The sequence below is a fragment of the Odontesthes bonariensis genome, chromosome 5 (assembly GCF_027942865.1).
Source record: "Odontesthes bonariensis isolate fOdoBon6 chromosome 5, fOdoBon6.hap1, whole genome shotgun sequence".
Taxonomy (NCBI): domain Eukaryota; kingdom Metazoa; phylum Chordata; class Actinopteri; order Atheriniformes; family Atherinopsidae; genus Odontesthes; species Odontesthes bonariensis.
In genome coordinates this window covers 21398367-21410422 of record NC_134510.1, presented here as the reverse complement: position 1 = coordinate 21410422, position 12056 = coordinate 21398367, and the positions used below count along the sequence as shown (strand labels likewise).

Below are 12056 nucleotides of genomic sequence, written 5' to 3'. Positions count from 1 at the left end.
CTTAGAAGAAAATACATTTTCATTGAGAAAAGAGAAAATCAAAACCAGTTTTTCATGTCATGTTGACTGATTGATATCTTTAAATAAATTGATACCTGGCTTAACGAGTTTCTGTAGATGTGTGAACAATCGTGTAAAACATAGTATTTTAACAAGCATCAGATGTTGATTTAAAGTTATTGGAGATTCCTTTAACGTTGAGAATCCCTTTTAGGTTAAAAAGCAGAACAAATAACAAGCAACATAACTTCTCGGCTTTTGTGATATCACCACTTTTGTTCTGTTTTGCGACTATTTTGGGATCCGGAACACTGCTGGATATCTGATTTGTTATCAATGTCCAATAAGCGACTGATCTTTTTTTAATAATCTAGTACCCAAACTTTGGATATTTGATCCACTTTCTTCACTGAAGTAGGCTACATTTCGATAAGTATCACAATTCTTGAGAAACTCTGTGTTGTCACTCATCCAATAATATGATACTACAGTGAAATACCAAACAATGAGTTCAGATGAGTCGAAATGCTTCGACTTAGTAATTCACTGTTGTAACTTTATTTTTAGCAGCTTTTTAAAAAAAAATTTGGGCTACCATTATCCCGTTGAAAGCGCTCCGCTTAATTTCGTCACGTTGTCGCCCCCCCCCCCCCCACACACACACACACACACAGGGGGGCGTGGCCGCGGATGTGGGCGGAGACAACGTGCTCCGTGTTGATCTAGCAGCAGCCACAGAAGGAGCAACACAGACGCGCTTCAGCCCATTTGATCAGCAGAGGTTCCACCGGCTCCGCGAGTCCCGTTTTCATCAGATTGGTTTTTCCGTGTGGACCATCCGCCGAAGACCTCAGAGCACCACCGTTTCTGACATGCACTTTGATAAATGTGAGTACGCGTACCCTTCTTACGTCGTCATGGCAACAGTACAAGCTTAAACCTGGCACTGGAGAAGTCTTTTGAGTCAAGTGCAGCTCGGTGACATGTAGTTGGATGTCTTGCCTTCATTAACAGCTGCTGTATATTATTTTTTTTTACGTTGCTGCTTTTCTGCTGAACTTGAACGACTTCAATTGACTGCTGTGTGTATCATGAAAACTTATTTAAAGTTTGATTTTACTCACATGTGTAAGATACACAACTATCTTATGTGCTCACGCAAATGAGATAGATTCTGTTTGAACTTTTTTTTCTCTTTGGGCTGATGTTTAAACACTGCTTTAAATCCTTGTACAGTAATGTCCAGCCATTAGAGGATGATGTATTATATTCTCTACAAATACTGTACATTAACCAGTCATTAGGTCATTTTAGTGATACATGTAGCTGATGACATCACAATTTGGGTGAATCCAAGACTCAAGACTTCTTTTGGGGAAACCCTGATGCATCTCCACCCTTGCTTTAATGGTCTCAGTTCCCCTTTTGATTACTGCCAGACAAGCAAGTCTGGTGACGTGACGGCGTCACTTGTTTTGCTTGACTTTCGTTGTTCCTGCCTTCTGCTGAACATGCCCGAATGATCATATATGAGGATTTTTTTTTTGCGCGCATAAGCTCTGTTAAACCACAAAATGAGGAAACTGGTTCTGCTCTGTTTCTTTCTTTCTTTGAGGATGGAGCCAAAAGAGAAAGGTCGTCGGAATCCCCAACTACCCACGCACATGACTCACATGACTCAATGTCCAGGGGTTTCCACAACCCCTATTTGAATGTTGTATAGGCTGGCCCAAACTAGCGTGTCATGCAGTTAGTGGTAACCCAAAGTTGTCCTCTTGGACAACCTTTGAAAAGCCATCTCCTTGTTTCCTGTTTGACTCATGCAATGTGTCGGACCAAAATGTGAGGTGTTGAGAAACTCATGTATCTTGGTGAAACTCCATAATAGAAGCTGTGTAGTTGTGTTGCGGCATTACTTCATCTTTTTAAATGCCAAAGGTTGCATTTTGTTGTAAAGATCAAATGAGTCAGGATTGAGTAAGCTCTAGTAACACCTTTCAACCTGAAAATGAAACTTTGTCGGGCAGAAATGTACAGACTGATGTCGCAAATTCTGTTGTAGTGACCTTTCGTCCTTTGTTGGGGGGCATCCAGTAGGCCTATGACACAGATCAACACAAGGGCTTATTGTCCCATGCAGGTTTACAAGTGGAAGCGGAATTGTTTTTTGCGAGAAGAGACAACATTTGGCTAACTGACAGAAATCTAAACTGGCAAATCCGTGGTCTCATATGTTGGTCGAGTTTGCATTTCTTTTTCGTTTTTTTTTTCCTCTCCCGGAAGTGCGCTCTCTGTGCGTATTTGTCTAAGAGAACAGAGCTGTCTTGTCTTCTATAGCAAAAAAAAAAAGAGAGAAAAGAAAGGGAAAAAAAACGAGAAGTAAGAAAATAACTCAACTGCTGCGCCGCCTCGTAGACATATGGGTGAACAGAACAAAATGCAACTGCTTGTGTTGAGGTGACGCGGTTTGTGACAAAGGCAGGAAGATGTGGTTTGTTTTCTGTAGCGTAACGGAGCGGGACGGAAGATGTCATAGAAAACAAGTGGTGGCAATCCCATGCTGAAGTTTTCTGATGAATGTCTTTGGTTTGCATGGCCACATGATCTGTGTTCCTAATGGAGGAGGTTTCTCAGAGTTTTACCTTTGTTCTTTGGTTCCACGGAGAGGGTGGAAATACACCAATTGCTTTATCTTTCACGTGTGGGGTGAAGTTTTTTTTTAGGAAACAACCGGTGTGGTCACACAGCGTCTGCTGGAAACATCATGGGTTCTGTTTTGTAATGTATTTTTCCTGTTTTTCTCTTTTCCTTTACCTGTTCAGTGGAAATGATACTTCAGCATTAGAAGGGGAAACGTACTTGCAGCACGAAGGATTTGTTCATTTCTTTGAAAACCTGAACAAAAAAAATGCCACCATTGAAAAACTGCAATAGCCAAACATTGCCTGGGATGCTCATCTCATGAGCAGAATACAGTAAAAATAAGTCTGTCGCTTTAGAAATAGTTGACTTCTTTAGCATCTTTGAACAACAAACACAGGATCATTTTTAACACACTGATAAAATTGATGGTAGATTTGTGAAATTCAACAATGTGTCAGAAACAAAGAGGTAAGAGTGGGCAGGCCCCTACATTGATCACTTTCTTAGATTTATGATATTAAAAGCAACATATTGAGATTTTGGTGGCAATTAACGCAAACCCTTTCAGGCAGTGACAGGACGATTTGTCTTATTTGAATCACCGCAGTTGAATTGTGTTTTGTTTCATCAAGCCGAATTACTTTAATTGAACCCTTCCACTGGAACAAAATTCATCTGGAAAACCCAGCTTGTTAGTGAACATGTTGACTGGGCCTTTTGAAATTGCGTGCCCTGGGCAGATTAATCAAAGATAAAGTTGTTAGGTTATGTTTGATGCAAGCCAAAGACGGCTTCTGAGAAGACTGTGAAGCATGGTGGTGTCATTACAGAGTGCGTTACATTAACGCACTCTTCTTACAAATACTTTGCACATATTTTTGATTTTTTTTTTTTTACATTTATTACTTTATTCTATTATTATTATTATTATATTTTTTGTTTTGTTCTTATGGCACCAAACAGACCAGGCCAAATTCCTCGTGATGTACAAATTACTTGGCAATAAAACCTTTTCTGATTCTGATTCTGATTCTGAAATATTATGCTTTGGTTGAACTATGAATACAGCATCAAGAGTGCTTGAAGAAAGCTCAGGTTGAACTATTATTGGTCATTTTTAAGTTGAACAAAGCAATGATCCTCAGCACCAGCAAATCCCCTGAGGAATGGCCCACAAAGAATAAATGGAGGGTTTTGGAAATAAGTCCCATCGTAACGTTGTACATGCAGGAAATCCTGCGACAGTGTGACCGTACGGTGGTTAAAAATAACTTATTTCATCTTTTTTTCCCCTTTCAAATTAATGCTTGAGAAAAAAGCTAATATTTCTCTCGTGTTCTGGTACATAACCTTTATCTTTTGGCATTGCAAACAGGATAACGTGTTTCTAAGTTTAAACATGTCAAAACAAAAGCCAACGGTTTGCTGCCTTGCTTATTAGTTCATCAGGTGACCAAATGGTAAATCGCTGTGGCGTGTTTTTTTTTTTTTTCATTTCCAGCGCCAAAAGAGAAGCCGTGTTGCACCCTGCCCACAGTGAAGAAACTCTTGGAGCAGAAGAGGAGACGTGAGACGTCAGCTGTGCCAGCCCCCTGTTCCACTGCCAGCACCAGTCCAGTTCCTCCACCTGCTGCAACAGTAAGGCATCCCAACAACTGTTATCATAGATATTTGTTTGTTAATAATTAGTTTTTTCACGATTCCCCTGTTTCTGTTGCCTCTCTTAGGAGCTGTCTTCATCAGAATCATTTACCTGTACAGGTAAGAGCTGGACACCTAAAGGATACGTTCATGGACATGCTCTAAGTGACCTTTTTCTCAACAAATAGCAACACTGAGGGCAGAGACGCCACTCATAAAAGACCCCCTATATGGTTTTCATGGCAATTGTTAAAAATGTTGTCTTGACCACTGTATAGCATGCTAATGTGTATCCAAAAAATATTCACCGGTCTCTCCATTCTAGGTGCAGCAAGTAGCTACTCAGACATGGCAGTGAGCTATGAGCAGTGGGTCCCAGCCGCTGAGTCTCCACTCAGTTACTACACCAGCCACCCGGGACCCAGCTTTGCTGCAGCCTACAACGTCCCAATGACACCTGATTACAGTGCACAGCAGCAGGTCCCAGGATTTTTAGAAACAGTGTCTCAGTCATATGTAAGTGAAACGTTTTTCGGTGTGCACTTTAGTTCTAGCATACTAACTTTATCTGTAAGTTCATTAAGTTCCTGCCTCGTTGTAGTCGGCTTAAATTGAACGTCTTCCCGCAGGAGTTCCCGGTGGCGGATCCCAATATGGCTTTGTCCTGGTCACTTGGTCCTAGTCAGACCACACAGCTGATTTTTGGTCATTCGATGGATAGCAACAAGTTGGAGGAGGCTAGGATGCTGCTCAACAGGATGGACTACAGCAGAGCCACCTGTCAGGATGAAGATGGAGACACGTGAGTGCTTATTAGTGTCTGTTTGCGTGAGAGCAAGAACACCAGTAGTCAGATTTGTCACTGGCCAATATGGGCCTTTTCAATTCTCTTGAGACGTTCCATCAGTTGACCAGTAAAAGCTGGAACCTTTATGGGGGGGGGGGCTAAAGAGACAGTAACCAAAACAGATAGTTTCAGACAGGAGGTGCTGCAGAGATGTTAGTTTAACATCATATTTTAGAACAGAAGACTCAGATCAGTGAATCCTTCTTGTCCCTCTCAAACCAGCACTTTTGACATCACTCTCAATACACCAGTACACAATTTATTTACCTCCGCCACGCAGTTTCGTTTTCAGTCGGTAGCTGAAAGCGAGAACCGTGTGTGTAGTTTGGTAATTTTAGAATGATTGAGAACAATAAATTACGTCAGTGAGTCACCCACTCCTGCGCAACGATTACACAGTCTGAAAAAGATAGGAAGAAAATTTGATCGTGAAATGGGCCAGAATTGAATTAGTCTCCGGAGCAACATGATTATCCGGGCTCGTTTTCATCAGTAATTCATCATTTTCCCTTGCTCTGTCAGCATCCTGCACATCTACACTGCCAAGGGACTCAGGGAGTGTGCCTTCGCTGCTGCAGAGACACTGAGGCAGGTGGGGAGGCTCGATGCCAAAGAACACAAAGGAAAGGTATGGACAAAAAAAAAAGAAAAAAAGAGTGCATCCTCTAAAGAAAACAAATTCCTCTTTTTGGAATTTCTTTTCTTTTCTTAATTTGTGGAATGACTATGTTCGTGCAGACAGCTTTACTGGTGGCAGTGACGGCAAACCATCCAGAGATTGTGCAGGATCTTTTGTCGTTAGGGGCAGACATCAACGCCTGCGACGTTAAAGGACAAACTGCACTGCATCTGGCAGCTCACTATGGATTTCCTGGAGTTCTGCAGGTAGATGAAGCTCTATTGTTGAATTTCTTTGGTCTTACTTTTTAAAACGTCACTCTGAACTTAGTTCACTGTAAAGGCCTCAAAAGTGATTTTTTTTCTTTTCTCCTTTTTTTTCCCACTTAAGGCAATTCTGTCTAACAGACCATCTGTCAACTTGGAGGCCCGCAATTTCGAAGGTACTTTTGTGCTTTACTTCATTTGAAATGCAAATAATGACAGGAAAGGAAAAAGCTGTCAACGAGTTCTCACGCCAACGTGAGCATCAGCACTTGTGAGTTTAAAAATGAAACGTCTTCTTTCTTTGCCTCAGGCATGACTCCTCTGCACTGTGCAGCCATATCCCACAGTGTCACCGTAAAGGCTTTGTCCACCATCGGGCCGGCAGATGTTAATCTTCAGACCAAAGCTGATGAGAAGCTCTCATGTGTGCAGATGCTTCTCAATGCAGGGGCGTCCCTTCTCAGCCAGGTACAGTAGCTCAGTGGGTTGTTCATGAAAAAAAAAGGAAAGGTATTAAAGGTTCAATATGCCAAATTCTGAACTGTCAGTAAGAAGGCACAGTTCATGGGGAAGTGCCCTCGTTTCACTGAACCAAGATGAAGTCATAGTGCCAGCCACTCCCCCATGTACTCTTGTTTTCTCTGTCTGAGAGTCCATTGACTCTCAAATGTCAAAGTTTGATTTGTGGTTTCAGTATGTTCTTTCCATCGCTTCCAATTCTCCAATTCCAGGAAATCAAAAGTAACAAGACTGTCCTTCACTTGGCTGTGAAGGAGGGGAATGTTGATCTGGTGCACTATCTGCTGAGGATTCCCCTGCCGAACATGAAAGACTTTGTCAATATGAAAGTGAGTCCCACACTGACACGAAAGTCAGAGCCGCATTCTCTAAATAAGTTTGCGTGCGCGCGCGAATATGCAGCATGTTGCTCAGTACAACTACTCTTGACTGTAAACAGTCTGAGTCATGCTGCATTTACACATTTTTTTTTGCCCACAGGCTCACGGCCACACGGCTTTACACATGGCGGCTGGTCTCCATGGTAACCCCCACCAGGAGGAGATCCTGCAGCTGCTGCTGAGCAGAGGAGCTGATCCCAGTATCCGCAATCTGGAGAATGACCAGCCAGCTCACCTGCTGCAGAGTGGCGTGCAGGGAGACCAGGTAACCTGTCCGTCATCTCTCAGTGTTAAGGCTTGCTGTGTCATTGTGTGTGTCGCACCGGTGATTAACTGCAGTTGTTTTATCTTTAAATTTGCAGCTCAAGCTCATGTTGAAGAAACGAAGTGCATCTTCGCGTCGACGTATCGTGTCCTTGATGGACCAGGAATGATTGAAATCACTTGTAATCCCCATTTGGAGGGAAAGAGTCTTTAAGTTGGTTCCTCTGTTCAGAAGGGGATATCCCTTGTATTTTTAGGTATTGGGTGTCTTTAGCCTATATGTTGCTAAACGAGCCAGTTTGGTATATTAATCTCTACGTTTATTACAATTCACTTTGAATTAGACAAATTATGCTTGAATCCTTAAATTTGATTTCTTATTGTCTAGCGCCCACAAAGCTTTATGGGGCTACATTTACTTTTCTGAACACAGACTGAATCATTCATTTGTTTGTGGAGTTTTACAATTTGACGCAAAGAGAACACTTTATTAATTGGCTTTTTGACAAAGCTGATATTTCACGTTCCGAAATGAAAGAACAGGAAAAGAGGACGTTAGTTGCGTAAAGTAGAGATTAATGGAGCATTGTTATGTTGCGAAGGAGGCTGGAGTTATACCAATTGTGATAGGCATATCTCCCAATGTGATGTTGATTTCTATGAAATCGTTGAGAATAAACTCTGGGACAATGTCCCTGAAACCTCTCTGACTCTCAAGTTAAAACCCCCTATCGACCGGGCATCATTGTGATACTCTGAGCGATGGTTTTGATTTTTATCAGCACGTGTGTCTTCATCTTATCATCTTATGTTAAGAATTCATGTGTTTTGAAATGAAAATAACCTAAAGTTTCACCCCCTGTATGCATCATACACACTCGTAACAGCATCTGCTATCTTATAAGAAAGAAGAAACTTTACTATGTAAAAAAAAAAAAAAGAATACTGTTTTTGATAGTGACGGTGAGAATGTTCCTTCTGTTCAGACGCAAGACACGAGTCAGAGTGATGACATACGGTCTGATTCACTGTACATTTCGCTCATGAGTCATGAGTAAAAGTACAGCAGCAATGTTCCATCAGATTGTTTTGATGTCGAGGGCAGCCTTTGAACAGTCCCATTTACATTTGAGCTCGGCCTTTAGCTTGAGCTTTACTGCTGTGGCACCAAAGATCTCATGAAATGACTGAAGTCATTTCACTTCTTTTTGTGTCATCTTTTACCTTCAACTTGCTGTAAATTCCCTTAAATGATTAGTCTCCCGGCAATGTAATGATTCAAATTTTCATTGAAATGTTTTCGTTCCTACATTTAGTGAACTGAAATGGAACACTTGATTTGATCAAGCCTAATTTTTTAGGCTCGATAGGAAATATTTGATACCATGTTTTGCATCTCTGGACTTAAAAACTTTAAATATATTTTGCTTTTTAAAAGCAGTTTGAACATTTAAAGGCATTACAGAATGTTGTCTTTTATTTTGCATCATTGTGCTGCTTCATTTTAGCATTTTATGATCTTTTCTATTTATTATACTTTCACCTATTTGCTTTTTACATTTTTTTTTTTTTTGAAGAAAAGTTGAACCAAGACGGAGCAGAAAATGATGTTTAATCAGGCCAAAATACATTTGTTACATTTGATCAGTGCATGCTGTTACATTAATGCAAAATTGACGTATTTATAATTATGTAATCATGCTCTCAATTTTATTGTTTAACAGCAATAAATCATATTGGAACACCACACTTCTTGTACTTGTCCTCACTAATGGGAATATCTTTATTTAGCAGAATTTCAGCAGAATTCAGAAGGAGATCAGGGATTAGTTTAAGGTATGTTGAAAAACCCTGTGTATGAATCATCCAGCTGGTAGAGGCATATTAGCCAAAGATGATTTGCCAAAAAACAGCTGGTATGTGTTAGCCAGTGGAGATCCTGTGCCGACATCGGTCCTCTCTTTCAAGCAAATGTGCTACATTGTCTATACAGTGGGAGGAGGAACTGCGAAAAAGAATGAGACGAGTTAGAAAGATGGACAGCGACAGAATATTTCCGATTGGGGCTCGAAACAGTGCATCTCAGTAAACCTTTCTTACCCTCTGTCTTTGGAATCTGGGTGCCAGAAGAGCTGGAGCTGCATTGGGAAATAAGGATGAAAATGAGTCAACAACTGCTTTCTGTTAAATTTAGTTCATCAAAAGGGACCATGTCTGAAAACTGTAGCAACAACTTAAACTCGCATTGCATTTGACAGTTGTGCCATTCTGAGGGTTTCGGGACATGAAAACTGTTGAAGCCACAGGGTTCTGATTACAGTTGTGCTTGAAAATGTATGGACCCGTTAGAACTTCCTGTATTTCTGCCTAAACATGAAGCCGTAAAAGTATATAGACAGAATAAGTTCAACAAATGAGATCAAATAGATCACTTGGTCAGCGATTTACCCAGGAAAATGATCAACATAATTAATTTGTGAGTGTTTGAAGCTTTGTTTTCATGGCTCCATACGGAGCTGCTCATACACTAAAACAACTGCTCGCTTCAATTTTTTGTGCAACATTTGAATTGGATCAAGCTATAAGACCTAAGGATTTTGGCAATAACTTAAGGGGGTCAGATTGTTCCAAATCCTGCCCTTATTCCCTGAGGTCTTAATCGAATGACTGTGACATACATATACTTTTAATATAAGTTCAAATAAAGCAGACGCTACATGCGGATCATTCTAGGGCGTGAAGTGACCTCCTTAGTTCTTCAGCTGGTAGCCTCTCTTCAGGGATTGGCCAGAATCCCTCTCCTTTTGTTTTGAACTCTTTCCTGTTAGAATTAACTACAGCTATTTTTAAGGACTAACAGATAAATAAGACGGGATCCTCCTCCTCCTCAGCAAATTGTGACATATTTTTCCTTTTCCCGTCCAACAATTTTCAGTGCTTGTTTGTAAATATGATGGCATTTGAGGTCGTGTTCATGCAGAGATGCAGAAACGTACGGAGCTCACAAACTTTCAAGCAACCCCGTTTAACTGTAGGCCAATGTGCAGCTTTTTTGGGCCGTTTAAAACAGCAGCTCTCGTCTTCCTTCTTGTTTTGCCATTCAAGCAGCATGCGATCACCTGAGACACTGCCCACTCACAACCAACACACGAGGAGTGTCTTAAATGCATACACAGGTTAATGTGCGCACTCGTGAATGTGTTGGGAGTGCATTTCGGGTTGTATACGAAGAACGGGGGAAGGGGCAGTTGAAGAAGTGTCATCCAGGGCAGGGAGAGGGAGAAAAAAATTGGGAAAATAATAATAATAATAATATATGGATATCTTATCTGATAAAAAAAAAAAAAATGTCCTGCACCCCACAGTGGTTATCAGTTCAAACTCATACAACATGCACAGGCAGATCATCCACTAAATCTTGAACAATTCTTACTTGGATGAGGATTTTACACATTTTGTGAATTTTTTACCTGTTTGAAGAATGATAGATAAGTTACAGAGTCAAAGTTCTCATGTATATATGTAATTAAGCCTCTCTATTAAGGTGATGTATAAAAGAATGTCTAGACTTACTCAGGGCTATCAAAATGCCACAGACAAACATAATAACACCAAGGATAACCCCTGTGGTCCGCAATGTCTCATAATCTACAAGGAACAAAACCATGTGCAGCTTAACCAAACAAACCCATTGGCGTTCATCAAATACTGCAAAGTACACAAGTCAATATGTTCAGCAAGGCGTTTTTAATTTTGGGAACTTGTACTGTAAAATGTTGCAAATCTTACCATAATCAAAGTCACTTTGGTCTGGAAACATTGATTCTGCAAAGGAAAGTCTGGTTAGTTACAAGTAAAAAAAAATGACAATTGTGGCTTTAATTTCAGCACAATAGACAACGATCGGCTTTAAGGGTGTGTTTCTAATGGAGGGGAGTTTTCAGCTCCCTCAGATCTGCAGGCTTGGCTTCAACACTCTTCAGGAGTACCCCCTCCCTCCCACTCAAAGGCGCTCTATGCAGCATCTTTGCTCAGCAGAAAAAAAATGGGTTACAAGCCAGCAGCAGAATTACAGCAGGAAAAAAAAAAGAAAGAAGGGTGGGGAGCTTGAATAGAGAAAAGTGATTGGAGTTGAGGGGCTGCTCAATCTATGTTCTCAATAGGTGTTTTAAGCAAAGTGCCAATTTATTTTGCATACGCCACTGTGTTGCAGGCTACAGACTGTGCCAGTATGTCAGGCTATCTGGATATCAATACAGCAGCTTTCATGTTGCTGAGCTCTAGCTCTTCAGGGGCTGAGCTTGCAGTTTTTTTTTTTTTTTTTTTTTTTTAAAATTGTGCTCCACTGTTTCCCCCCCCCAGAACAAAAAAAAGAAGAGGAAAAAGACTAGTTTTAGAGAAGCGCTAAATACTGTTCTTTCCAAGGAGTATTTTACTTAAGAATTTCCCCCTTTGTGACACTGATCCACGCAGCAGCACTTAAGCTCCCACCACAAGTATTATACATTTCCGCATAATAAATATTACATAACACAATGATAAACTGTATCACATACATGACCACGTGTGAAAACAAACCAAAAAAATGAAAAAATTCATTTCTTCTTATCTATGAAATTGTTAATATACAGAATGCTAGACTCTTAAAAGATCCCATAAAGGAAAAAACAAACCTGTTGTGGCCATAGCTGCACTGCAGAGAATTTGAAGAGCTCCGTCTCCTGGAAATTTAGCTGGTTGCTGGGTTGCAGTTAGAGCTTGGATATGAAAGGAAGAGCTGGACAGCACGGCAGGGAGAGCAGCTCAGTGTGCCTTCAGTGTAAACTCAGCAAGGGACCCCCTGGTGGTGATGATGTAACACTGCAATGATATTTAAA

At 40.8% G+C, this 12056-nt stretch overlaps 1 protein-coding gene and 1 long non-coding RNA gene across 2 annotated transcripts; one reads left to right on the top strand and one right to left on the bottom strand.

The window, feature by feature from the left end:
* Window positions 1-754: 754 nt before the first annotated feature.
* Window positions 755-8583, top strand: nfkbid (nuclear factor of kappa light polypeptide gene enhancer in B-cells inhibitor, delta). The gene is made up of 12 exons (XM_075465294.1): window positions 755-888; window positions 4145-4281; window positions 4371-4404; window positions 4610-4800; window positions 4914-5086; window positions 5654-5759; window positions 5870-6016; window positions 6141-6192; window positions 6327-6484; window positions 6748-6864; window positions 7016-7180; window positions 7278-8583. The coding sequence occupies exons 1-12, from the start codon at window positions 873-875 to the stop codon at window positions 7347-7349; spliced, it is 1368 nt and encodes a 455-aa protein (XP_075321409.1). The 5' UTR covers window positions 755-872; the 3' UTR covers window positions 7350-8583.
* A 191-nt stretch (window positions 8584-8774) lies between these two features.
* LOC142379918 (uncharacterized) lies at window positions 8775-11979 on the bottom strand. The gene is made up of 4 exons (XR_012769804.1): window positions 11853-11979; window positions 10969-11004; window positions 9280-9317; window positions 8775-9184 (listed from the first exon to the last, which is right to left on the bottom strand). It is a non-coding gene; the product is annotated as an uncharacterized LOC142379918 (long non-coding RNA).
* Between the last annotated feature and the right edge of the window lie 77 nt (window positions 11980-12056).

Coding starts and splice junctions, on each gene's coding strand:
- nfkbid (XM_075465294.1), top strand. Junction 6,017..6,140: donor GATTTCCTGGAGTTCTGCAG/GTAGATGAAGCT, acceptor TTCCCACTTAAG/GCAATTCTGTCTAACAGACC. Junction 6,865..7,015: donor AAGACTTTGTCAATATGAAA/GTGAGTCCCACA, acceptor TTTTGCCCACAG/GCTCACGGCCACACGGCTTT.